Raw genomic sequence first — 26,160 nt, forward strand, 5'->3', positions numbered from 1 at the left:
GAGACAGAACCACACACATCCTCTGCAGATACCTCTCATTCGCTACTAGGGGCGTAAAAGGGAAACAGAGTTTACGCTTACTTGCTGTCAGAAATTTGCTGAAAATTGCAACATTGCATATTCATAAGAATGCATAAGGTTTGGTTTTTTTAATAATCTGAAAGCTGTTTCTAGTCAGTTAGTTGTTTTTCATTTAGTTTATTGATTCTTCATCCTTGCTTTTCAGCTGTGCATCCCTACAAAACCCTGCACACTCAGACTAGAGCTGCTGCACTCTCCCATTGCCTCCCTGCCTAAATCACAGGCACATTTAACAGTACAAGCCCAGAAAGTCAGAACAGTAACTTCAGACTGAGGAAAGTCAGTAGGAAGACATCAGGCATGCACATAAGGCCTTGGAAGTCCATTCGTCTGACAACAAAGGGAAATGAAGCATTCTTGGATTAGATAGCTTCGTTTAAGTATGACTGATGAGGCAAGTGATCTTGTCTTTAGAAGAGCTGCAGAAGGGAGTTCAATTCTGTACGCAATGTACTTCCACGCCTGGCTACATCTCTCTGCCTCAGGCCCCTTTCTCAAAAGTCCCGCCTGCCCTCTGTCCGCGTGTTCCTCTGCGCTCCGATTTCCGTCGGACCAGTCTCACAACTGAACAGCAGCTGCTCCAAATGTTTCCGCTCCAAAAATCCCACAGGTCCCTGCTAAACCAGCTTTTTCTTCCCTTTTGCTTTTCACCTACGCTGGACAGCATCGACTAAACCATTTTCAGGCTTAATTGACTCCAGGCATTTGCAATGAAACTGTGAAAACCAAAACCACTATATTTAGGTTTCGTCCTGACAAAGATGGGGCAAATTTTTAGCACCTATGCCAGCCGGGGATTAGTCTGCTTGAAGAGCAAGAAAAACCTGCCTGATTTTAAAAATATTTCCTTGACATATAAGGGCCTAGGCGCAAACAAATACACAAATAAAAAGAGTAAAAAGCACAGACCTTACAGGCATTAATTGCGCTTAGTTCAACAATTTAGCTAAGGCTTGTTTTTAAATAAGTAACAATCAATGGAATTAAAGATATGTTTAAAAAAATACTCTAGTTCTAACATCAGGGCTTCCACAGCAAGAGTTAAAAAACTAAAACGCTGTTGTTAAATCAGCTAAAGCAGTGCTGTAAGGCAGCTAAGAGCACTGTAAGAAACAGGCATATTTCCCCAGTAGGGAATTCAGTGCAGCTCACTTCAGAGAGCTGCAGGAAGCTTTTAGAGGGCAGGTCTGAGACAAGAAGTTCAGGCACTGGCTCTGCTCACAGATAACCGTAGCGGTGGGATGCAGTTACCAAAATTTGAATGAGATCTTCCTTAAAGCCTTTACCACCATTGTTTCCTACGAAACAACACTAAAACCTGTTTTAGAGTAACCTGTATATTTCACAAGTCCCCACGGTTCCCCACTATGGCAGCACATTTATACATTGGGGTTTGGGGTTTTTAGGGGGGAAAAAAAAAGATTTCAGAAGTGAATTTGAGTCAAAGCACTGCGCAGCTTAGCAGAGCACTCACAAGGAGGCCTGGCTGCAGTGACGCCTTTCATTCACTTCAGGGTAAAAAAAAAATCTTTGCACTAAGATTGCTAGTTACATGCATGTACACACACTTATGAGTGAGGCAAAAGGAAAACTTTTATCTAAAATTTTCATCTATCTTTTCACAAGTAATATGCTGTTGCTGCTATTTAAATTGCTCACAGAAACCCCAGATTGTCAAAGGAATAACAATAGCTCAGTCAACAACCCGTAAAGTCCATATTCAGGTATAAATTCACTTGTCCTCCTTTGAAAGGAGGACAAAAAAATGAGCCCAAGCATTGCAACAGACCTGTCACTGCCTTGAACAAGTAAAATAATCTCATTTTGACTTTTCCTAGAGCACTTTACCTCTGAAATAAGGACACCTTGCAAATCACAATAGCCGTCCAGGAAAATATTACTCAGGTACTTGTGGCAGAACATCTTAACCCCAGCACATTAACAAGGAAAAAAAAAAAAATCTATTCTTCAGAGGTTGAATACCACTAAACATGGTTGCCCACATTTCACAGTTTAATAATTAGGTTATTAGTAGAGCGAGGTAGACTGAAGCTGTCCCTATAAGCAAAGGACCACAGTAGAAGCCTATGAAAAGTTACAAAAAAAATTTGCATTCTCTTCAAAAAACAACTCCTCCCCAGCTTCAAAGTAGCTTTCCACAAGCCACATGATTTCATATATCCAAGCACTACTAAAAGACAAAATAAATAAAATATCCACTACTGACTACTGTTAGTTTGTTTGTCCTTTTCTACTGTGCCTCTTAACTGGGAGCAGATGTCACAGCCTTGCAGCCTGACTTCCTGTTTCAGGGGAGGAATAAGAATCAGTGATAATCGGGCCAAGTTTCTTCTGTATCCTGTTTACATGCAACACCCAAGCCTTGAGCAGGGATGCATGGGAACAGCAATCCCAGAATGACGTCTTTCAGGAGTTTCAGCCAAGGCCCACACCTGATCAGCGCTGGGCCAACATGTTCTCCATGAAGGAGACACCACACAGAAGGCCTCCCCACTTTCTGTTCCCCCCCCGTCTTTAAATTGCAGCTCTCCCTGAAAGCCCCACACAAAATCACTGCTAACAGTGACATAAAATTTCACCTATCTGAAAAGCGCTTAAGGAAAACTTCCAAGACCACCCTTCTGGTGATTATAATTTCAACGGGCGCAAACAGCACCGCCCGGGATACTTTAGGCAGCCAGTTCTCTGAAGACCAAGCAGCTGTTTGAACAGCAAACACCACAGCCAAGTACTTCCCCACGGGTCTGTGCGAGGCCTGCTTCAAGCAGCTGCTCAATATATATGGATTTGCTTCGGCAGAAAAGTACTATCAGGAGCCGGCAGTCCACGCAGCTGTCGAGGAGGGCTCCTGAGCTGGGATCAGCCTCCACGGTGTGCTAAAGCCTTCAGGCCCCTGCCAGGAAAAAAGAGCTCTGTTCTATGGGGCTCACAGAAAGGTACAAAATCCTACTGAAAGGGACTACCTTCAGACTAAAAGCAAGCAACAAAGGAAAGAAGGGGAGAGAAAAAAAGAAATCAGGACTGTCAGTCCAAACCAGTGAATGGTTCTGGCTGTGCAGTTCTAGCTCAAGAAAAGTAGTAACTGTTTTCATTGAACTTGTTCATCTCCGACTGACCACAGGCTCACGGGCTGTAAAAGCTTGCTTATTCCTCATAGACCACTGCAAAGTGCTCATCTACAAAGCACTAATTCCCCTTTTCTTTACAAGGGAAGGGGGCAGGGAGGGAAAAGGGAAGGAAAAAAAAAATCCTACATCACCATGCTAGCAGAGAAAGCTTGCAACCAAAAAGATCACTTGGTCCCAAGAAACTGCCACCACGTTAGGCCTTCTCCAGTTCCACAACACGCTGGAACAACAGTGGGCTACCCAATATACCAAGCAGGCAGAAGTTCCCATATTGCTTACAGGGTATCTATATCAATAAATCAGCTTTGTTCTTCTAAACGGCTTTTGAAGGAAGAAAAGAAGAAAGAAAAAAAAAGGAACCTCATTGTGCAATTCACCAATACTGCCATATAGTCAACTGCAAAGTGGTAGCAGAAGATCCTGTTCCTCAACTCAGAACTCTGTATTTGGTTATGAATTTAGAAACCAACAAACAACCATAAGGAAAGAAAGATCCAACAACACAACAAGAACACGGACAGGAAACCCCGGGAACACTTCAGAATACTGCTAGGGTGCAAGCATACAAACATGCTCGCAACAAACAAATCCTCGCCTGATGTATGAACTTCTTTAACATATCCGTCTAAACCCTTGAGAGCACAAGTACGCACTGGAAGAGAAGTGCAGATTTGCCACAAAGGAAGCGTACAGCAAAGCTGAAGTGATCCACCACCTGTCCACGAGCACTTCGTGATGCCACGCAGGCTTCCTACCCTGGCAGCCAGAGGCTGTCCTGCTGTACAACACCACGACCCTTCCGGGATCAACACTGCACTTGCATTTACGCCTAAAATGTTTCCTGAGACTAAGTTCTCAAGGAGAATGACAAATCAAGCTTAAAAGGGTTTGTTTTTTTAATATCACACTAATTAAACTTGCATCCGATTCTCCTCTTTTGTGCAATTAATGCTACAGGTCAATTATACACAAATGAAACTGTACTGTAACTCTGTTGCAAGGCAGCAACAGAAGAAAAAAGAGAAGAGTCAGTATTTAATGAATAAGTAGCAAAATACTACTCTCATAGGACTACTGCAAAACTGATTAACTACTTTATCATTAAAAGAGCTCTTTAGCTCTCAGAATATATCTGCCTGGAAAATAACTGCAGAGCGTTGCAGTTGAGCAATGTCTCTTCTGTGTATATAAACAGCTCAGGTTGGCAAGAACTCTTCCCGCATACAATTTATTTGTGGATTTGCATCCATATACTAGAACGGAAGCTGGACCAACAGTCAGTAGCCAATCCTGCAGCTGAATATTCTGTGACAGCAACTACTGTTCAAACTATCACTGGTAACGTAACTGTAGATCCAGCTAACAGCAACGTTTTAGAGCTGGGGTATACGAGAACAAGCAACTCAAAAGGTACGAGCTTTCCACTTGATGTGTGTGGAGCACAACTGCTGTTGCCTGCGTTCCTGCAGCTCCTTTACCACTTTTAATATATTACCAGCAAGTCTGGCAATGCACCACAACACACAACTTCACGTACTAGTTATTGTTACCAATAAACAAAACTTCCCTTCAAAGGCTAGTTTCAGAAAGTTCACTACATAAGTTAAGCTGCTCTGCTCAGCAACTGCTGCTGGCACAACGTAATCCAGACAAACACACGATGGATAACGATCTTTGAAATTCTGCAACATCTGAAATCTAACACTTCTGAAGTAGTGGATCCCTATAATTACTATCCACAGAAACCTGTGGACCAAACTTCCGCATCATGCAGTTACTCTATGCAAAGCCCAACATGTTTTAGCTTAACAACTACTACACTTTTCTTCCTGAGGCATTTTGGTCTGTTCCTAAGCTAGTAGCTCTTGACCTACCAGAAATATAAAGATAAGCTCTTCTAATTGTAGGAGTAATGTGTGATTATGACTGAAACAAAAAGTTATATAGACAGTTACACATTGCCATCCTGGACTTTGCCTCAGTAAGCGAGTGGCAGTTATATGTAGGCAAATACACTGATCATCTACTCCAAATCTCCCTCACTTTTTTTTTTTTAATTTTTGAACCATTTCTGAGACCTTTCAGGTTAAATGCAGAGGATAAAAGTGATCACCATCCTGCATGCAAGCAAAAGCCACATTGAATAGACTACAGTCTTTAAATATTAAGAAATACCGTAAGCCCAGAGTACTACAACACAGGTGAAAAACTTTCTTGGCCACCAGCCTCAAGGGCAGCCGCCAATGGTTTGAAGTCTAGCTGGCAGCCAGATACAAGTGGCGCTCTTCAGGGGTCAATAGCATTTAATGCCTTTAATAAAGTGGCCAATGGGACATGCCCTCTGCACCCTCAGAAAGCTCACCAAACTGAGGGGAGCAGGCAGGACATAGGAGGGTGGGCTGCCACCCGGGGGAACCCACCTGCCTGGAAGAACAGATTGACAGGCACCTCCTGAACTTCAGCAAAGGCAGTGCAAAGTCATCTATCTGGGACAGGGTAACCCATGCACCGTATAAGCCAGGTGTGTCACGACATCCAAGAAAAGGCTGAGGGAGCTGGGTATTTTTAACCTCCTTCAGGAGAAGGGAAGGTTTGAGGGGATCTAACTGCTGTCTTCCACTGTCTAATTAGCAGTCACAGAACAAATGAGAGTCGAGAGGCTCTTCTCAGAGGCACCCCGGAAAAGATCAAGCCTTGATGGTCGCAAGTTGCAGCAAGAAAAATTCCTTGTCGGACCTAAGGAAAAATTCTTCACAGGGAGAGGGGTTAAGGACTGGGACAGGAGCCCAGAGAGGCTGTGGGATCTCCATCCTTGTGGATGCACAAAACTACACTGGAGAAGGCTCTCAGTGACCTGACTTCACTTTGCAATTATCTTTGCCTTGAAAGGGGTTTGGACTAGAGACCTCCAGAGGTCCCTTCCAACTTAAATTATTCTGTAATTCCACTAAACACAAAAACTGAACATAAATATTCCTACACTGAAATTGAGACATAAGGCACTCAGAAGTTATAAATCACCCTAATGAAGACTGCACATATTTTAGTTTAACCAACTATGATTACAACACTACGTAAAAATAACAGGATGACTTTCTCATTCAGTGCTTTAGGTGGACAGTAATGCCCAGAGACAAGGACTTACAACACTGTTCTGCTTCACTGTGCAGTGGACAACAAAAGGTCTTACTGCTTTGGCACTCACACTCTAACAAAGTTTTCCAACGGATTTCTTCTCTGGTGTTTGCCATTAATATTTATGAAGGATTTAGTACTGAACAATAAAGGAAGAGGATATTATTATCCCATTTCACAGATAGGGAACTGAGGCAAAGCAGATTCTTCAGCTTCTCTAACTTTAAGACAACTGTGACACAATTTTTAAGTTTCTAGCATATTATAGCAGTTCATATGTTCAAATCACAGTTTCTGCTGATTTCAGCTGCAACCGTGACCCTGTAATACCCCTGCAAAATCCAGAGAGGCAGAGGCAAGAAAAAAAAAAAAAAAAAAAAAGAGGAACAGTGATTACAGGGGGAAAACAGTTTAAGCACCACAACTGTTACCGCACAGAAAGTCAGAGTCAGGGTCAGAAAATAGCTTCTTAAAACAGCATCCTGCAGTTTTACCCATAAAACTTTTTTTTCTGTTGCAGACCATTCATTGCACTTCCATGGCAACAAACTCAACTAACTTCACTATGCAAATTGAGCTCTTTAGGAAACTTAATTGCCAATGTCTAAACACTAGTCAAGTTTTTAAAGATTTTCAGCCTCATCAAAAACTCTTCTGAATTTACACAGGGAAGGAAAAAAGCAAAAAAAAAAAAAAAGCACATTTGTGGCAAAAAGTCTTCCCCATGACATCGAAGTTCCTGCTGCAAAGCACAGAGGCACTATAGCTTGTCAAATATCAGTTCTCCAGTTTAATGCATAAAACATAGCATCATTTTTCCTATCCTACTTCAGCCCGTCCTCCCCTCCCATTTCATTGTCAGACACAGAACACAAAGATGTGAAACAGTGCAAGCTTTGCAAGCATCCTAAAAAGAAAGCTGTCCAATGGTGTTAACTATGAGCAGTGAGCCCCTCCAGTGAAAACTAATCAGCACTGGCAGAGGATTGGAAAAGGTGTCAAGGCAATGTCCTTAAGTAAATAGGAGTCCTTGCACACATGCCTTCATTTTCACGGGATTTTGAGTACATTATAAGAACCTGCCTAGAATAACATAACAGCAGCAGCTGGGCACTTTCTGGTAGTGCATTAAGCAATGTGATTAGGTCAGCCACATGCAGTTTATTTTTCATCTTCTCTCTGAGGAGCGAACACATGTGGCAGAGCAGAATGTTAGTATTGCAGGCAATTTTAATTAACACGCTACTACATGATTATATTACAACAAGTAAATATTGAAAGAACATGGTTTGCACTTCGAAAAATGCAGACGTTTGCAATGACTATGAGCTCCTACAGAAGTCCATTCCATGGAGAGAAAAGAAATTATTTGATATTTACAAGCCACTTAAAAGTCTCTGCCCCCTCCATTTAGTTTAATACTGGGATATCCATTTAGAGTTGGCATTAAGAAAAACATTCTGTGATGTCAGAACCAACATTCACATTTGTCCCCCCGACCCAGCGAGTTTTACAGCCTACTCGTTCGATGCGGTGATGCTCTGGGAAGCCGAGAGGGACCACAGTCTTCACAACCACTCTCAGAGCAGCCACGGGGGTCAAGAAGGGAACCCTAACCTTGCTGACCTAAATAAGCAACTGGGTTCAGGTTCCCTGCTAGAACATCAGCCATGATGAAGCTCCTATTTAAATTACCCAAACCTGTTTCCCCAATTCTGTCCACTTATCCCCCTCCGCCATAGATTTACTTCTCTTAATTTACAACCCACTGCAAGCTTCCATTCGCTCCAACTCTTCTCCTCCAATGTATAGAGAGGTGTGAACATGAGAGGCTTACGTGCCTTTTGGAAAAGACTTGGGGCTTCAGCAAGTGCTAAGTCAATACCTTTGATGAACAGTAACCTTAATATTTCAACAGCACAGAATAGATCCTGAGGTTGATACAACCAGCTGACCACTGTAAATGTGGAAGCCCTGCCTATTCTAACCAGTAAATTACGTTAAGCGCAGTATTTCTAAATTGGTTTTATGAACACAGTATATTCTTTGAGTAAAGACTTCAACGAGGATAAATAAAGTTTTTCAGCCATTTTCCTCTACAGATCACATGAATGCATGACAGCCACCCTTATTTGATTTTAATAATAAAAAGGACTACAACACACAATCACAAAAAATTAAGTTCTGAGTTTTACAGCAACCGTTTTGAGAAACTCATCTTTTCAGTACTGAACTCAACATGCCCTAAAGGCCACCAATCAATCAGAAAGCAAGCAGCCAGGACTTTCTGAGGGTCAGGCAACGGGAAGGTATCTTCACAGGATCACTGCTCCCTTTGACCAAAGCTGAGCGCCAGAGCCGTCAGCCAACCCGAAAGCAGCTTACGATGACATCAGAGGAGGTGCAATAGCAGAGGAAGGGGGAACCTGACTGCCATTGGTGGCCGTGCTTCTATGTCATAACAGCAGCAGCTGGTAACAACAGCTCCAGCCATTGCCAGACTGCTCAGGTAAAGACCAGCATGGGGGCTCACTCGCTCTCTCTTTCCGTAGTTGTGTGCAAAGTCGAAGGGTTTTAGAGTCATTAAAGTGATCGTACAAAACTTCCAGGTAGGAGCCCAAAGAACGTTTGGTTTGCTTATTTTAACCAGAGAGAAAACACAGATCACAGAGGGAGAAGGGGAAGGGAGGGGAGGGGAAAAAAAAAGCGGAAGTAACAGGATAATGCGAATTATAAAGCACTGCCCTAGGATTACACTAACACGTATGTTAAGGTTTTGGGGGGTTCTTTTTTCTACTTATCAAATGCTAGGGACTTTAATGTAAATTCCAGCTTGCTCTCAGGAATCCAAAGTTAATTAGGTCAGCTAATACACTGCACGGCAGGCTCAGCAAGATCTAGATGCTTACATTAATACTCTAATGAGAAATGGATGTTCAGAGGCAAGAATGAAGGATCAGCAAGGGAGAGGCTCCCCATATGAAGCGTTGGGAAACAACGCGTTTCCTTTACCTAATTAATCTGGGTTTACTGAGTCAGCCTGTAGCTTTAAAGGCCAGTCAGATGCAATTTATCCTCCAGGATCAAACATTTTTGGAACATGAACAAAAACGCATAGAAACTACACAAATCCCATATGTCCTCTTGCAGCAAAGACTGAGATAAATTGGCCAAATACGATCTATCTTCTTGCAGCAAAAATTGCGACAAAGTCCACCTTCAATAAAAAGGAATTTTATCAACATCCGCTTAAAAGGACTGTATCAGTTTCAAGACTCTTCCTTTATTATTGCTAGCCAGATTTGGTTTTCGAGATAGCATAAATAAAAATCATTAAATACCTTCCACAGTCTAGCTCAGTCTCGCACACTTTGCTTCCGCTTGTTTGAAGCGCAAAGGATTTTCAGTCACTAAGTTAACTGGGATCCAACTCTTAACTGCAATAAGCATTTCCTTTAAAATACACTTCATACAGTATCAATTTATGAAGGAGAGTCCACGATCATTTCAAACTGCAGAATTAAACTATACTCATGTGTTTCAGCTACAAGTTCTTCTCTTACCTTATGGCATGCTGATCTGCTCAAACACAGAAGACTCCAAATTAAGGTCAGTACTTGCTTACTCCCTCCCACTTTTTTCTTTGCCTTTATGAAGACTGGTTACATAGTGTCAATGTCAACTCCAAAAAAACCAAAGCCTTTAAAAGACAACTGGTAACCATCTAACTTGTTTTAAAATTTTCTCATCTTTTCCATGTGATACAAAGGACAAATTATAGTGCTATACTGTTACTTTTTTGACCAAAATCCTCCTCTGCTAGCTACAAGGTTTTGTACCTGTTTATATTTGCTTACTCTCAGCTTCTCCTATTCCAGCCCAAAGGTACACAAGAGTAATACTGCAAGCAAATTTCCATGCAGATAGCCCAATCCCAAGTACAATCTACCCAGCATGAGGAACTCTTATCTGCCACTGTCACCCTTGACACAAAAAGAGTATCATTGGTCTAGGAAATTTACTCCTTACCTTAGAAACTACTTTCATCCAAATGTTTTTCTGTGATAATTCACAACTGTGACTAACCCTGCAGCACTGAGTAACAGAAACTTACAGGAACAGCTAACTAAAAGATAACGTGCTTCCTTAAAGACAGAGCAAAAGACTAGCATTTTAAAAATCTGTAGCATTTTACAAATACGTGTGGCAAAATCCACACTGAACAGATAACAAAAACAAGAAACAAGAAACACAGGCAGTTTCATGTAAAAACACACAAAGAACAGAAAAGCAAATTGTTTTTGCAATGGAATTTAAAAGCCTAAGATTAACTATTATCCGCAAATTGAAGAACACTTTGCGTATATTTTAAAATCGACAAGGGAAACAATGCTGGGAATCTTTTTAATAACATGAATTGATTGATGTAGTTGAGAACAGAGCCACTAAGAATGTAGGAGGCTGGCACATTAGCATGTCGCCAACTGGGAGGACAATCTCATTTCTCTAGTCAATCACAGTGCTTTGAACTTTTAATTTTGTAGAGAAATGAGAACCTGTTATTGTAAGTAGTTTCTCTCAAAAATATCTGAAAGCCCTTCAAGCCAGGCTGAGAGGACTTCCTATGCTTCTCTGGCACACATTTGGACCCACTCTTTATTTAGCTCATGGATACAGATTCTGCTTTCTGATTCTGAAATGTTTATGCTAGTTGAATGAAGTACCTGTCAAGGTTGTCTCCATTCTCTCACCACTACTAAACCACTCTGTTCATGTAACCTAGAGCAAGGCAAGAGTCAATGAGGATGCTTAAGGCTAAAAGTAGAATTGTTGAATTCAAATAATTCTTTATAAAGGCAGTACCATACTTATTTCCTCACTTGATTACTGATGTAAATAAATAAGTTGGTAAAGTATTTTACCTTAAAACTATAACATTTTCTAAATAAGTAATCTTTTAATAGTTTAAGGATATTCAGAATTCTCATCTCACGTTAACTGCTTTTCTAAATGGCAATATGGGGGGGAAGGGGAAGAGTTTAGCATGCAGCACACCCTCTCAGCCTCTCCTTTTCCCTACTTCATTGCAAGGTAACAGCCACACTATTACTGACATTAACCAGGAAAAGGTAGCTCAGCACTGGTTGCTCTCAGGCACACTCTGACCCTGATCATATACTCACATAAGTATGCCAGATGTCTAGAACAGCAGTTTCCCAAGTACTCTTAACTACTATAGGGTCAAAGAGTATCTTACTTCACTCTAAAGAATCTGAGCCCCTGGAGATTTCAAAGGGGGCACCGTGGAATGGCTGTCTACCCTCATCATATATAGTCTACAAGTACTAAGTTCACAAAAAGATTTAGCCGTATTACTACATAACTTGAAGGGTCTGGCAGGCTCTGGTGTCTCCTCTTCTCCACCATGAAGAATGTCTGGTCTAACTCTTTATCATAGCTATTTAAAAAAACCTCCCACTCCCTATTATTCCCCTATAAAAATATAAAGCTAGACTTTCTCCTTCAGTTTTTATTTTCTAGGCATGCAGTTTTCACTGGGGATGCATGACTTCCCCCCCTCTTTGAGAGAGGTTCCGTTTTCATTGCTTCAGGTTCCAGCAATGACTCAGATTTTGTTTTCATGGTCATCATTTCCCATCTGAAGCACTGAAGTATAAAGTACCTGCTGGCCCATTTGTCTTATGACTACACAACAGTTGTTTTGACAAGATGCTTCACCGCGGAGTTATACTTCTGCGCCAGATACATAGTCTATCTGGACAGCGTGCTTCAGGAGCCTTCTCCTGTCGTGCGGCTATGCAGCTTATTGCTCACGCTCTGCGCTATGCACATTAACGACACCACTTACACTAGAAAATCCTACCAAAGGAAGCTCAGCAAATCTATTTCTAAACCCAGGATTTTAGACAGTCATCCATTTACTATTAGAAGGGCCTGTCTTCTGTCAAATATTTCAGACTAAAATAGTCAAATAAGCAAAAAACTAAGGTATAGAACCCTGTCCAGGAGACCACAAAGCACACCAGTAATGATGGGGGGGGGGGGGGGACTGGAGGAAAGGTGATGTCTTGTGAGTAGTTAGATACAGAGCTAGAGACAAACATAGGAGTAAAGAATTCATTCCCAACACAGCAGAGAGCAACTGGGAGGCACCTCAAGCATTCACAAGAATGTAATTACTATACTAAATTTCTCCCAGTGATCTAGGAAAAAAGTGAATAGAACAATTTGCACTGGAATCCTAAAGCAAATTTAACTGAAAATTGATTGTTGCCAGAAATAACAAGGTAAATTCCCACTTACTGCTGGGCTCTGAATTAGTGACAGAGCCATCCAGGCATGAACACACTTAAAAGGTCAATACAACTCCTGCCCTACAAGCCACAACACTGAAAGAAGAAACAAAACAGTTGGATGAATAACTTTAAAGAGCAGAATTTCATTGTGTAATACTGAACTGTGACCACTACCTCAAACGCAGCATAACAAAAAGAAGAGGTTCAGACAAGGAGGTGAAAGCAATTAGATACTTGAATCTAATTTCACATAAAAATACAAAATATTTTCCTTTTGATTGGTGACGTACTGTAGAAAATATTCAAAATAAGCAAGTTATAACAGTCATACTGATTCATGTTCTGTAAAAGGAGAACAAAACCTTCTGATGAAAAAGTATTCTTAAATAAAGGTACAAATTAGATAAACTAACCCTTCTAATTCACTAATGTGAAATATATGGACAGCATGTGCTTGATCACAATAATAACACCCAATATCATTAAAAAAAACCCATAGTTCAGAACTCAAGAAAAAAAAGTTTAAAGGTGACCAACAAGAAACAATGGCTAAGACAACCAGTTACTGCTGGTTCGGACAGGAAACTTCCTTTGTTTAACAGCTTGAAAAATTGGCTCTTAAGTCTTTCATTTTCTTTATGGTACAAGCAACCATAAAGGTAAATTGGTTATGACCCAGATTCTCAAAGATTACTGAGCTGTTTACACCCTATTAAAACCATCAGGCATTAAATACGTTCACAGCCCAGTCTAGGCGTACCTTCCTCTAAACCACCCGCTCTCCTGCCATTCGCACGCACACGTACTCCGCGCTAGCTTTTTCGGTCCCCAGGCGCAGGAAGCCAGTCCATCTGGGCGGGCAGGTGACTACTCTGGAGAGCCTCCGTTTGAAGGCGAAGCGTGCAAACTTCGCCTAACGGCATTATTATCGAGAGCAAACACGGCAGAACTCCAGGCAAAGAGAGGGAAGCCCCGAAAGCAAGCCCTCAAAGCAGGCCTCAGGGAGCCCTGCTAACCCTACGCGAGCCACAGCGCTTTCGACCACAGAGAGCGCACCAGAGACCCCGTCGCTCGCACGCGGCCTTCGCACGCTTCCAACCAAGGATTCGGCTTCGCCCGCTCTCCCATCCCTCTGCTGCGCCCGACGAACCGCTCGGGCTCACGCTGAGCGCCACCGGCCTTGAAAAAATAAGCTGGGCAAGATGGGAAACCGAGCGGGTCGCCGGCAAGGGAGACCTGCGCCGCCGGCAGGAGCGGATCGCTTCGAACAAGTTCTGAGGGCAGAGCTGAGCCTGGGCGCAAGGCGCAGGCTTTTGACAAGGCTGAAGAGAGGAAGAACGCCTCCTTCAAGCGACTCTCACCTTAAGTTACAACAACAAAAAAAAAAAAAAAAGAGGGAAAAGGCACATTCCTCTGGCAGCACCCAGAGGTGGAAGGCCGAGCCCCCCCACCGCCGCCGCCGCGCCCACCTGTACTGCCAGCCCTTGGCGCCGCGGCCGCCGCCGCTCCTGGCGCCGCTCTGCCCCGGCAGCAGCGGCTCGGGCCTGCCCTCGCCCTCCGGCCCCCTCATGGCGGCCACCGGCTCCCCGCACTGCATGGCGGCGGCGGCACCTCGGGACGCCCCCGGCCCCAGGCGACCCCGCCGCAGGGCGACGCCGAGCGCGGGGGCCCGCTCAGGCAGTGCCGGGGCCCGGCCGCGCCCGCCCCATGCCGGCTGCGATGGCGGCAGCTGCCGGCGCCCCCCGCTCTTATCTTCTCCGCTCCGCTCCGCGCCTCACACCCCGGCGGCGGCGGGAAACACCGCCCTCCGCGCCCCTTCCGGGTCAGCACCGCCCAGCTCCCGCCGGAGGCGTCGCCGCCGCCATCTTTGTTAAGGGCGCGGGGGGGGGGAGGGGGCGGGGGGCGGCGGCCATTTCCCGCTCACTGCCGCCGCCGCCACCTCAGGGCGTTGGGCGCCTCCTCCGGGAGGAGGTGGCGGCGGTGGCGGGCCAGTAGCGGGCTGGCGGGACACAGGCCTCTCACAGCGGGAAGGGAGAGCGTAACCCCCGTGGCTGTGACCAGTGTAACCACCTTGGCCAGCCGCAGTCACCTGCGCGCAGGACAGCGTTGCAGCCCAACAACCGCCGCTGTTCTCCTCCTCCTCCTCCTCCTCCTCCTTAAAGAGAGGTCTGCTTCAAGCAGAAGCTTGTTTTTCGGGAGGGGTGCATGCGCAGCGCCTGTTGTAGCGTGTGATGCCGCAGCGCCCGTACATAACAAGCCGCACGCAGCCCGCAGCGGCGGGTGACGCTCCGGTGGCGCCGAGGCGAGCGCCCGGCGGCTGGCTGGCTGCTCCCGCCGCGGCCTGGGGACAGCGGGGGCGAAGCACCTCCGGCCTGCCTGTTGCACCACAGGAGCCGTTTCCGCCGTAAGGGCGGAGGCGAGCGGGCTGCCGCAGGCGAAGAGATGGGTGCCCAACTGGACGGTCGAGGTGGCTACGGCCCGGCGTCCGTCTGCGGCGGGTCTAGACCCTGTCACCGCTCGCCTCCCTCCCCGATGGCTCGTCCGCGTGGTGTGGCGACAGTCCTGCGCGGCCACGGGCCTGGCACGTTATTTTAATTATACTTCCATAACGAAAGAAAAAATTCCCAACAGTTACCCTTTCCGTACAGCGCCTTAAAAAACGTTCTCAAGCCTGTGTTTTTCCAACTTACAAGCCCCGACCCTTGCATATACTTTTTTAACGCTGGCGGAGTGAACCCGCAGGCAGGCACCGTGTTGCGGTAGGAGTACGCAGCCCTAAAGCGACTGCGCGGTGGAGCCCTGACCTCCGCTAGAGAGGGGGCTGTACGCGCACACGGCTGCGGTACCAAAAATAGTGCAAGTGCAAAGCTGCTTCCAACTACAAGGAAGTAACGTTTAGCCTCAAAAGAACAGCAAACCTTTACAATAAGTTAAAATTTATGGCAACAAGCATTAAATTGTTTTCCCATAAAACCGAGAGGTAGGAAGAGGGAGGAATCCGAGCTATGTTGTATACAGACTGTTAGAAGCACCGACGTGAAAACCGTTAGCTGGTGTCTTGCTGTGCGTTATTGCTCTTTTAGGTTTACCAATATTAGTTATGAGAAAAGCAGCCTTTCTCTGTGTGGTTTAGCACATTGTAACTGGAAAGAAGAATCAGAAAGAAACCTCTGAGCTTTTAATGACACCAAAACAATCTATTTACTGGTTGTGGTTATTACTTAGAGCTGGCAGGGCTTTTTTAGAGGTCTCAGTTTAAAGGATGGGTGTCTCTCTCAGGATATCATTACTGTTGTCTCTTTCAGGGTCTCCCTTTCCAAATTGTTTTCTCTCAAAGACTCATCAAACTGCGGGCTTTTGTAAAAATACCTGTCTTAGACACTGGGAAACTTTTCTGGAGAGAGGTTTTCTCTGGACTCTTGGCTGACTGATGCCCTCTAGTGAATAATCTGAACAATCCTCATGGAAGAATATTTCATTTCAAATCAAACACTTGTCTTGATTCCAAGTCTGATATCAAGTAGTCCAAGCACCCACATCTGTTCACCGCAGCTCAGATAATCTATACAAATAGAGCAGCATCTCCAAAAAATTCATCTTCAACAGAGACCCATAACATAGGGCCTAATTCAGAAATCCCCAGAGCCTTATGCATAGAGCAAAACCGTAGCTTATCCAGACCTTGAGAGGAAAAATATGTTTTTCTTTATTTTTTCTTTTGTCACTGATTACAGCATATGGACAACAGCTAAGCATTTTTTTCCTACCCAGAATGACAGCAGGGCTAGCTGGGAAAAGTTAGTATGTTTTTTTACAATCTTGCAGGTCAGGCATGGCTTTTGCAAAGCCAAAGCTTAATTGACTATGAGTTAAAGGTAAATGTATTACATAGTAACAGATGCTGACCCCACTAAAATTTTCGTGGGAAAACTTGAAGCAAAGGGAACTAGGGCAAGAAGCCCATTTGCCTGTTTTCATTTCACCCATCTGATGACAACTGATTCCAAAAGAAACATAATTTTTCTTGGGCTTCCACTAGACCTTTTGTAAGCGTCACAGACAATCACCTGCAACTTGTCCGACACAATACGCAGGCTAGTGTTTCTTCCCATATATTTCTAGAACCTCTCAGGATCTGGCTCTAGAATACAGGATGGTAAATACAGATTTGCTTCCCTATACTTTTTTTTTTTTAAATCTTGCACTCGCACTACCAGCAACTGTCGTAAGGTGGCATTGAAAAAATACTTAACATCATAGAAAGGCTAACAAGAGCATAACCAGTTTTGCTAAGAATTTCCTGTTAAAACTGACTTTTATCTTTGGTTTATATTTGCTGCTAATTATAACTTCTGGACAAGTTCACAGCTCTCTGTCTCCTGCCCCAGAACCTTCCACTTACAATGGAGTGACTCAAAATGACCAAAATCACACCCTGGACCTAGCAAGAGCAGAAGAGGGGGAGTGCTGGAAGGCCCGCAGTGGAGTAATCCAACTCGAGTGTGGCTGAGCCTTACCCACTGTTGTAATCTCTAGGTCCAGTGAAAAAAAATCAGGGATAGTTACAGCTCTTCAGGAAAGAAAGCTCTTCAGTTACAGGAAAGCATGAAGCAAACACATGTATCAACATTTGTCAAATCAAATCCTTGTAGACCTGAATCTGGCTACAAGCTAAAGTGGATCATATTTTATTATAACCTATGTTAAAGCAAACTTGCCAAATTTCCTGTAATTTATCATCCTGTTAAATTTAGGAAATTGTCCAGGATCTGATCAAAAACACGTACCTCTTGCTGATTTCCTCCAAAGCTTATTCTTTCCATACAGGCTTAGCATTTCTTCAGATCAGTATCCGCAAGAACAGCTGTACTTCACCAAGACCCACCCATGTTCAAAGACTAAAGATCTAAAATCTAGCGTATTTTTCATTACTTGTGTGCCAAAAAATTGTATTTTTTTTAATAAGTATGATATGAGTTTCCTATCAGTCGAACGGGATTTTTTTCCCTGACCTAAAAAAATACCTTTGGATGAGATCAAGGTTAACATACAGTTAAACTTGTGTCCTCTGGTAGCTGGTCCACAGAAGATAAATACTTACTACTTCTACCTGATTCCTTCTATAGTCTTAGTAAGTCAAAATGCCTTTCATTTGGGTTGTTCAATCTTCTCATAGTTTCCTCACTCTTCCCTATCATGTTCTGCAGTAATGCAAATCCAGAGTAGCTCCACTGACTCTCAAATGTACAGCTGAAACCATTAGATTCATAGACAGTAGCAGCTGATGCTGCTGACAAAGTTCCCTCCCCTTTCCACAGACCCATTCACGTCTTTCATAGTCTCACTTGGCAGCGTTTCCAGTTCTGGTCAGTGTGACTTTGCATAGAGTCATTCTCTGGGCTCCAGCGTTACATCACCCAAACGCAATCCGGACACCAAAATGTAAATGGGGCCAGCTGTGCCAGCCACGGAGGCTCCATCCAGCTGGAAGCCAGGAATCCAGGCCAGCCTACTCCGCAATCCTAGCAGCTTTCCCCAGAGTAAGGCACTATCTGAGGAAAAGGACTGCTCCCTGGGAGCTCACCGAGGGCGGTATTGAAGGGCTCCTCTCCAGAGCAGCTTCTTCAGAGTCATAGCCCAGCTAGGGCTCTTTTTCTTCTGTGCTTCTGTATGGAGCTACTGTCAAACAAAGTCATCCTCTTCATGTAGCCACAGGGTTGCAAAAGTAGCAGGAGTGAAGTTGCTCTACAGTCACTACAGATCGGAGACTTCAGTAACCCCCATCTCTTTCCACATCAAGGTATTGTGATTAGCGCACTCATGCTGCATTTTATCTTTTAGACCTCTGCAGTGTACAGTTCTGCCCACCACTCAGCCCGGTGGCCTGGAAATGGTTAAAGCACTTGCACGTAGTCTTGACAGACATCCAAGTCCTTGCACAGACTAAAGCCTCTCCTAGACGCTCTGTTAGAGGGACAGCTCATCAGCAGAGCTAGTGGGTGCACAGCACTCACCAAGCTGGACACTATCTGCCAGCTCTCTGCCTCTGCCCAGCCCAGAAGAACCTCCCCACCCTATTGTGTCCCACAGAGCTGACACCGAATGTGCAGGGAGTTCAGGCTCCCGCGAAACTACAGCTACAAAGTGGTTATGGAGACTCAGGGACCTCCTGCATTGCAGCTCCTGGCAAGTTCACATCTGAGCTGGTGTGACCAGAGGTCGAGACATTTTCAGAGCCATAGTACAGTGGAGAACCTCAGCTTGATCCATTCTGCTGTACTAGCAAAGTTGCTCAGCATGGAGCAGAAGGATTTCTGGAAGCAGGCCTAGTTTGAATTGGCAGTTTGCTGGAGTTGCTGCTTACAGCTGGATGACAGTTCTTCCTCTTTCTTCAGCCCTCTGTTTGCTCAATTAACACATGGACACCCTTCTGCTCTTTTCTCTCCAACTTGTGAGCAGATAGATCAGGACGTTGCCTCATCCGCCTTTGTGGCAGACATCAAGCTGTTCTAGCACAAAGGGTGAACGCGGCTGAAGCACATCACTTTTATTTGGTCCTTTTGCACCATGGAAGAACTTACCTTCTGCCTTTCACTCAATAGCTCCTGGATGATTGTGCTCCCTGAGTTCAGAGGATCTTTTCCTGCATGTTGTTCCCCCCATCAGAGAGTGTAACAGAAAACCTCACAAAACAGTTGCATATTCAAGCCCTTTGTGTGAGGAAGGTACCTTCAAAAACACATGTTCATCTGCTTAGGACCTGACTCTCCTTTCAGAAAAGCTAGCCATACATGAGCCTTTCAATGAGAAATCATCCCTTTGGCACTGAGGGAGCAGCCAGTGGGTTCTCTGCACGGGGGAAGTGAGCAGGTACCAAATGAGCAGGACTGAGTAACCTCTTGAGCACATATGGACAGAGAAAAGGGGGCCAAGAGCACATCTTCTCCTCATTACCATGTGGGTATGGTGCATGGTCACGGACAGGGAGCACGTGTTGTGGTTGAGGGGCTTCCCAGCTTTGTCATCTACGTCAAGGCCACCTGCAGCCTTTCTCTAAAGACCTTTTCTGCCCTGCCCTTATGGCAAACATGCTTTACAGGATTGTCTTCCCAAGTCACAGAGGAAGCACAAAGAGCATTGCTGCCTTCTGCTGTTCTGCAGCTCACCCTTAGTTCTCCTTTCTGCCCTGCTTCTCAATCCTCTTGAAAACTAATGTGTTTTTATTAATATACCGATTAAACTTAACAGTTGCTGAGTGAATTCGATTCAGTTACCAGCTCCTTCTTTCAGAAGCTTTTTTGTGCCTTGCTTTACTCCCACACACTTTTGCTGCATGGTTTCTATGGCAACATGAGTATCTCTCCATCTGCTGTAGATCCCCATTATTGTGTTTAGCTCCTTGTTATCTCAGCCAAATGCAGTTTCCAGGTGCATCATGACAACACCATCAGTTTGGAAACCAAGCCAAAGCACTTTAGTAATTTTTGTAGGCAAACCTGTCCTTCATAATTTGACTGCTTTGTTGCTGTATAAACTCTACTTGTAGGAGACTGATATTGATCTCTTCTCCTTACCAGATGTCCTACTTGTATCTGCGTGCTGTAATCGGTTCTGCATCCACTTCATAATTTCCAGCTTACATTTTTCCTTCTGATTGCAACCTGTGCTGTCTACACGGTAGATATGTTTGGAATGTGGGAAGTCGTTGTAGGTCTGTTTTAAGTAAAGCAGAGTTTGCCTGCGTGTTGTTTACTCGTGTCAAATAACTTACATACAAACTGAACAGATCTTCTGAGATAACAGATTTCCTTTGTTTGGGATTGGCATTTATTTTGAGGACTGTAAATTACCAGTACAGTCTTTCTCCCAGCAAATGCATTGTTCAGTTCTGCTGTAGTCCTGCAATATTTTTACTTCTCCTGAAAACCTTCTTCGTTAGATTACAACAAGCGCTAAATAGCATAGACTGTTTACAATTGAACTCTAGGTCCATTCTGCTGGAATCCTTAAAATTACTGGAAATATGCCTAGTCTTCTATAGGACTAAAATCTGTTCTCATTATCCCCTCACTACCTTTCTGTAGAATTTATTTAAGTGTGAAAAAATATTTTTCCTATATATTCCGATCAGAAACCGCAGCAGAGAACTCGTCTAAATAAAATCAGTGGAATAAAAATTTCATTGTTGATTTGCTTTCTAGATCCCATGAGTCAATAAAATCAGACAGCAAAAAATCAGCGTGGAAGCTGTAAAGTTGTGAGTAGTTTGGATTGTGAGCTCTTACAGATACAAACTGACATTATGTAGTTGTACCCAACATCCTGGAGGAGCTGCTTTGAGATATTACAAGCTAACTCAGTATAAATGGTTACTATTTAATACCTATAATTAAAATATCTATAATTAAAAGTAATTAAGTGTACAGCAATCTAGGTTATGTATATGCATTTCTAGTTTATGTACACGCATTTAAAAGCCCTGCAAACCTTGCATTTAGAATTATAATTCAAGGAGTGCAAAAATTTTCCTCTGAAAAACAAATAGGTCCATGATAGATAGGTAATTTTGATGCTAATGGTATCCACCAGACTGTTGCTTAATCTGAGGTGGGGGTCAGCTGTGGTGTTCACAGTTTGGGTAGAGACGAAGGGCTCGGTTTATTAACGATTGTGATACGGTCCGCAGACCTAGGCCAGGGTGGATTTCTGTGGACACTGACAGCAGAAGGGCCGCTCTCACAAACCCAGACTGAAGTAGGAAACCCCTATTCTTTCCTCCAAACCTACCCAGTTGTAACCCTATCCATGGGACCACAGGTACCAAAAGTAAATGTTAACTGTTGAATCCTGCTGACATAAGCCCACAAGGTCCTGCAAAAAAGATATGTTTTCTACTCTTCTTCCCCTGAAGTCTGAAGTCTGTATTAATGGAGATGCCAAGCAATTATGCTCCCGGACCACCCAAGGGAGTGCAAAATTCATATTGTGCTTGGCTTCCAAGTAGTCACAAGACAGAAAAGGCTCCCTGACTCTTATTTCTCTCCAGAGAGATTGCACAAAATAAAGGAGAATATTGCCATAGCTGCATATGCCCACATGGGATGTGAACTGTAATACTGTGTACTCTTAGGAGTACAGAAAGCCTAGCAGAAAAGGCAGAAGGGAGTGATACGCAGAGGAAACTGTCCGTCAAACATCAAGAACTAAAGGCATAGCCTCACAACTGCCCAAAATCAAAACAAATTAGACCCTGCACAAGAAAGGGAAACAGGAACAAAAGGTTTTCAGCTTCGTGTTTACAAAGGAAAGGATCAGTAATCAATGAGTAGGGGAGATATTTAAAAGCTAAAGGATCTCATTTTGCTTCAGTTTGGGTAAGGAAGATAAAGTAACCCCAGAGGGCAGAGGCAGCACGGTTAATGGACTTAAGGGCATGGACATGGAAATTACCCCATGCAACACGGCAGCAAATTCAAGAGCTCTCTGCCCTTCACTTCTGAGACTGAATACTCTCCATCACCAAAATCTATAGGCTTTACAGCACACAGGCCCTCGAGTAAATATTCGCAATGAGTAACAAAAGACGTGGAAGGAAACAGAAAATGGGTTAAAGTGCAAGATAGGCTTTTTATATGTAGATCATGAAAGACTAACCCAGTATCTTTCTTCGATAAGATAATTGCATTTGCAGACAAAGGAAAACCAGTAAATCTTATCAACCTGGACTTTGGTAAAGCATTTGATTCGGTATTACGTGGAAAATTATTAGTTAAACTGGAGAAGATAAGGATTAATGTAAGCACTATACAATGCTGAAGGAATCTGGTATGGAGATGAAAACTACTGATGGTACTGCTAGCAAAATTATGGGATTGGAGGAATCAGTCTTACTGAATAATTTCATTAGTCATCTTGGTGCAAAAAATAACAAATGACTAATGACAAAGTTGGGAGACATTTTCTATACAGAGAAAATCTTACGGGAAGAATTAGACGATTGTTATGGCCTAGTAACAGACATGGGATAAAATGTAACAGCATAACATGCAAGGATAGGCACTGAAAGACTGATAACGTTTCTGCTGTAAATTAAAATTCATCAGCTATGAGCAACCAAAAAAAGGAAGAACCACATGTCTGCTGTAGTTATTAAAAATATAAATGCAATCTTACATGTAGCAGGCCAAATATTTCCAGGAACAATACATAAATACAAACAAGACAGTAGGTAAAATTCCACTGAGATTTTATGGTACCAATTTGGTTATCAGTGTTCAGAAAGCCTGAATTCATGCTGGTACAGGTGCAAAGAAGTGCCACACAGATCATCAGAGGGATGGAAAAGCTATCACACAGGAGGGGATTACAGAGCATGTCTTGCTGAGCTTGGCAAAATGAGCACTGAGAAGGGATGTGATTTCTCTCTGTAAAAACATTTGGGGTTTAAGGGGGGCAGAGAGGGAGAACAGGCTCCAGGGAAAAGGAGTTGTTCAAACTTAAAGACAATGTTGGTGCAAGAAAAAATGGGCATAAACTTGATATGAAATTCAGGAAAGAGGTCCAACTGTGAGAGGAGTAAAGGTCTAGAACAGCTTCCCAGGAGGAGAAGAGGGGGCAAAAAACTGGAGCTTAAGATAGAGCTTAATAAGCCTGTGAACTGGCAGCAAGAGCTGGCCTAGGAGTGTCCTTCCAGGCTTTAATCCGACTTGCCCTGGGGAGCAGAGCAGAGGGCTGCTCTATCCGGGTTTACCCTGTGCACCCAATACAAAAGGGTGCCCAAACGTCACCCACCAGGGGCTGAGAAAACAAAGCACGCAGTGGCTAAGAAAATGCCTGTTGGCAGCCCTGGCTTTGTGTCATTTGACAGTGAGCCTGGGGTTTTTGTTTGTTTTACAGCACCTGTTAAATTGATAAGATCTCTTTGGTTTTGTAAAGTCTGGCTATTGACATGTGCACAACCTATTAGGTGCCAAAGTAGATCAGGTGAGGTTGGGTGGGGTGGCCTTGAGAAGGTTGTCTTTATGCTCCCTATTAAGCAGACTGAGTTTTTATATATCTGTTATGCGCTAAGGACGCAGGCTTGAGGGTTAGTTCTCCTGTGCTTATGTGAAAAACATCATTGCTTCATTGTGAAGTCAATGAAGAAAAGATCCTGCACCTTGCCAGCATCTGCCGCTGTCCTGTGGCTCCAGGGCTCTAGAATCTGATAAAGGACCCATTTCTCACGGCACTCGTGTGTCCTCACAGCAAAGTGCTGCTGAGATAGCCTTGAAATCTGAACTTCCCAACCTCCCATGTAAACTTGCCTGCACACAGCCTGGAACAGTTGGTTTTTGGGTGTACGCTCTGCTTTCCGTCTCCATGGAGCCGTGACTGCAGAAATCCAGAGGACAGTTCATGAGCATAGTTAGTGTCACAGGCATATAAGCTAATGCATGTACTCACAATCCCAGGCTGCTGCCTCTGGTCACAATCCCAGGCGCTGCCATATCCATCTGCCTCCTCAGCCTTTGCCGGTGTCTCCAGCTCTCCCCTGCCAGCTTCTACGTGCAACCACACGGCCAGTGCATGGCAAACTGAACGCGGAGGCCACACAAATCAATCAAGCCGGAGGCTACTGAACTGATACAGTATCCATTTTCAAATGTAATTAAAAACTGCCACATTAATTTACAGGAATCCATTACAGTTTGCAATACTTAAGTGCTACGTTGACCAGGGACATCTTCTGTTGCACAAATCCAGACCCAGAAGCCAGAGCTACAGTGACTGTGTCCTCAGCCAAGGGCTTGGGGACTCAGCAGGCCTGAAAAGCTTGCAGCCTAAATAGAGGAGAATGGGGGAGAATAGGGCAGGAAGGATGCTGGCTGCAAACATCACCTCCACAGAAGATCTTTTTCACAGGAAGGGGTTAAGTTAGAGGGAAATAAAGGGGAAGGAAGCAGGCTAAGAGGAACAGAGGAGCTGTACAGGCAGGGGAAGAGCAAATTATGGTGAAGAAGCAGGAGAAGAAAGGAAGAAATGCACCTAGAACAAGAGAAAGGCTGCGTGCCTTGACTGTACTCGTACTGTGCCCATGGGTAGTGTCTCTTCTCACAGAGCTCCCCATCAGCCTTCACACACGTCCGTGTTCCTGCTCTGCCTCTGTTTTCAGGGACCTGTCCTGCTCCATTTTGCAAGGTGGTATTGTGTGGCATTTTGCCCTAGTTTGTGTGAGGCCCCAACCGCCCTCATCGTCTGCAGGACACACCAGATAGCTGAGCTGATGAAGAAGCTGACAGCAGGCGGGCTGAGCATATGCGTACTTCTAAAAACACCCACAGGCTTGCCGAATGTTGGCAGCCAGCCTCCTTCTATGAATCATTGTGTCAGGCCTCCTCGTCACATGGAGCCAGAAACTCCCTGACTCAGGTCCTGGTGCAAAGGCAGCATATGTGGTCACACGCTGCGCCTGTAGCCCCCCGCTGAGGAAGCGAGCAGGACGCAGGGAGGTGCAAGTGCCAGCCCTGAGAAGGTAGCGAGTGCTGCTCTGTGGGTCCAAAATTGAGAGGGAAGCCTGAAAAGGTGTTTGAAAGAGGAAACAGAGGGTAGAGATGGGCTGAGTGATAAAATGTGGTCATTTTTAGGGAGTCATAGATGGTTAGACCATACACAGAGAAAGAAGATGCCCCATTTATTCCTGCAGATGACTTTGATTCGACATCCCCCACATTGAGAACTGTGATAGGGTCCTTTACTGATGATTTATCAGCTGAATTTGGCTTTGCAAATGCACACGTAGCCTTTCTCTGGTATGTGAGATCCTCTTCTCTTGGCAGAACTGAAGCCATTATCCATCTGTCTGGCAGGACAGGTGGGACCTAGAGATGTTTATCATTGACCCTAGGGTTCTTGCAAACTCTGTCACCTTATGCAGCCAGCGCCGTACAGAAACCACGCATATCACTGCCGATACGCAGTTCAATACGCAGGAAGGCGCAGGGAGCGAGAAGCACCTGGCTGCCCCAGGTTCTCCGTGCAGGTCCTCACCCTCCTTAATACCAGAGCGGATCATTTTCTCATTTCCCCCTGCAGGGCACCGAGTCCTGCCAGCCTCTGCCAAGGCTCCCACCAGAGAGGAAACGGAGCTAGCGCTCAGCGTGGGTGGCAGACCTGTCCCCGCGGGCCGTCCCCGCAGAGAGCACCTCGGGGAAAGGAGGTCCTGTGCCAGCTGAAGGAAAACTTCTCCCGACTTTGCTCCCTTGCAGAAGGGGCTGAGCCAAGCCAGGAGCAGGCAAAACACCCCCGGCCCAAACCAAGCGGCCGGGGGCGGGGGCAGCCTGCCGGGGCCAAGCCCCTGCAGGCAGCGACAGAGGCAGGGAGAAGCCGCCGGGGCCGCAAACCGAGCAGGGGGCACCCGCCCCCCGGCCCGGCGCCGCCGCCGCCCGCTCACGCCCGTCTCTCCCGCAGGCGCCGGGGGCCGGGCCGGCGGGGGCGGC

At 44.8% G+C, this 26,160-nt stretch overlaps 1 protein-coding gene across 3 annotated transcripts in view; it reads right to left on the reverse strand.

Annotated features, from left to right (window-relative positions):
• The window catches only part of OSBPL11 (oxysterol binding protein like 11), a 39,694-nt gene extending 25,259 nt beyond the window's left edge, over positions 1–14,435 (reverse strand). For 2 of the 3 annotated variants that reach the window (XR_011141969.1, XM_068949123.1), the window contains exon 1: positions 14,152–14,302. Coding sequence is in view for 1 of the 3 variants with exons in the window: in XM_068949123.1 (XP_068805224.1) it covers positions 14,152–14,279 (128 nt within the window). In the remaining 2 variants the exon portion in view is untranslated. Of the gene's footprint in view, positions 1–14,151; positions 14,303–14,382 lie in introns of those variants that run through there. The other variant, XM_068949124.1, reaches the window with a different exon arrangement.
• Between the last annotated feature and the right edge of the window lie 11,725 nt (positions 14,436–26,160).

This window comes from Struthio camelus, chromosome 6, assembly GCF_040807025.1.
Source record: "Struthio camelus isolate bStrCam1 chromosome 6, bStrCam1.hap1, whole genome shotgun sequence".
NCBI lineage: Eukaryota > Metazoa > Chordata > Aves > Struthioniformes > Struthionidae > Struthio > Struthio camelus.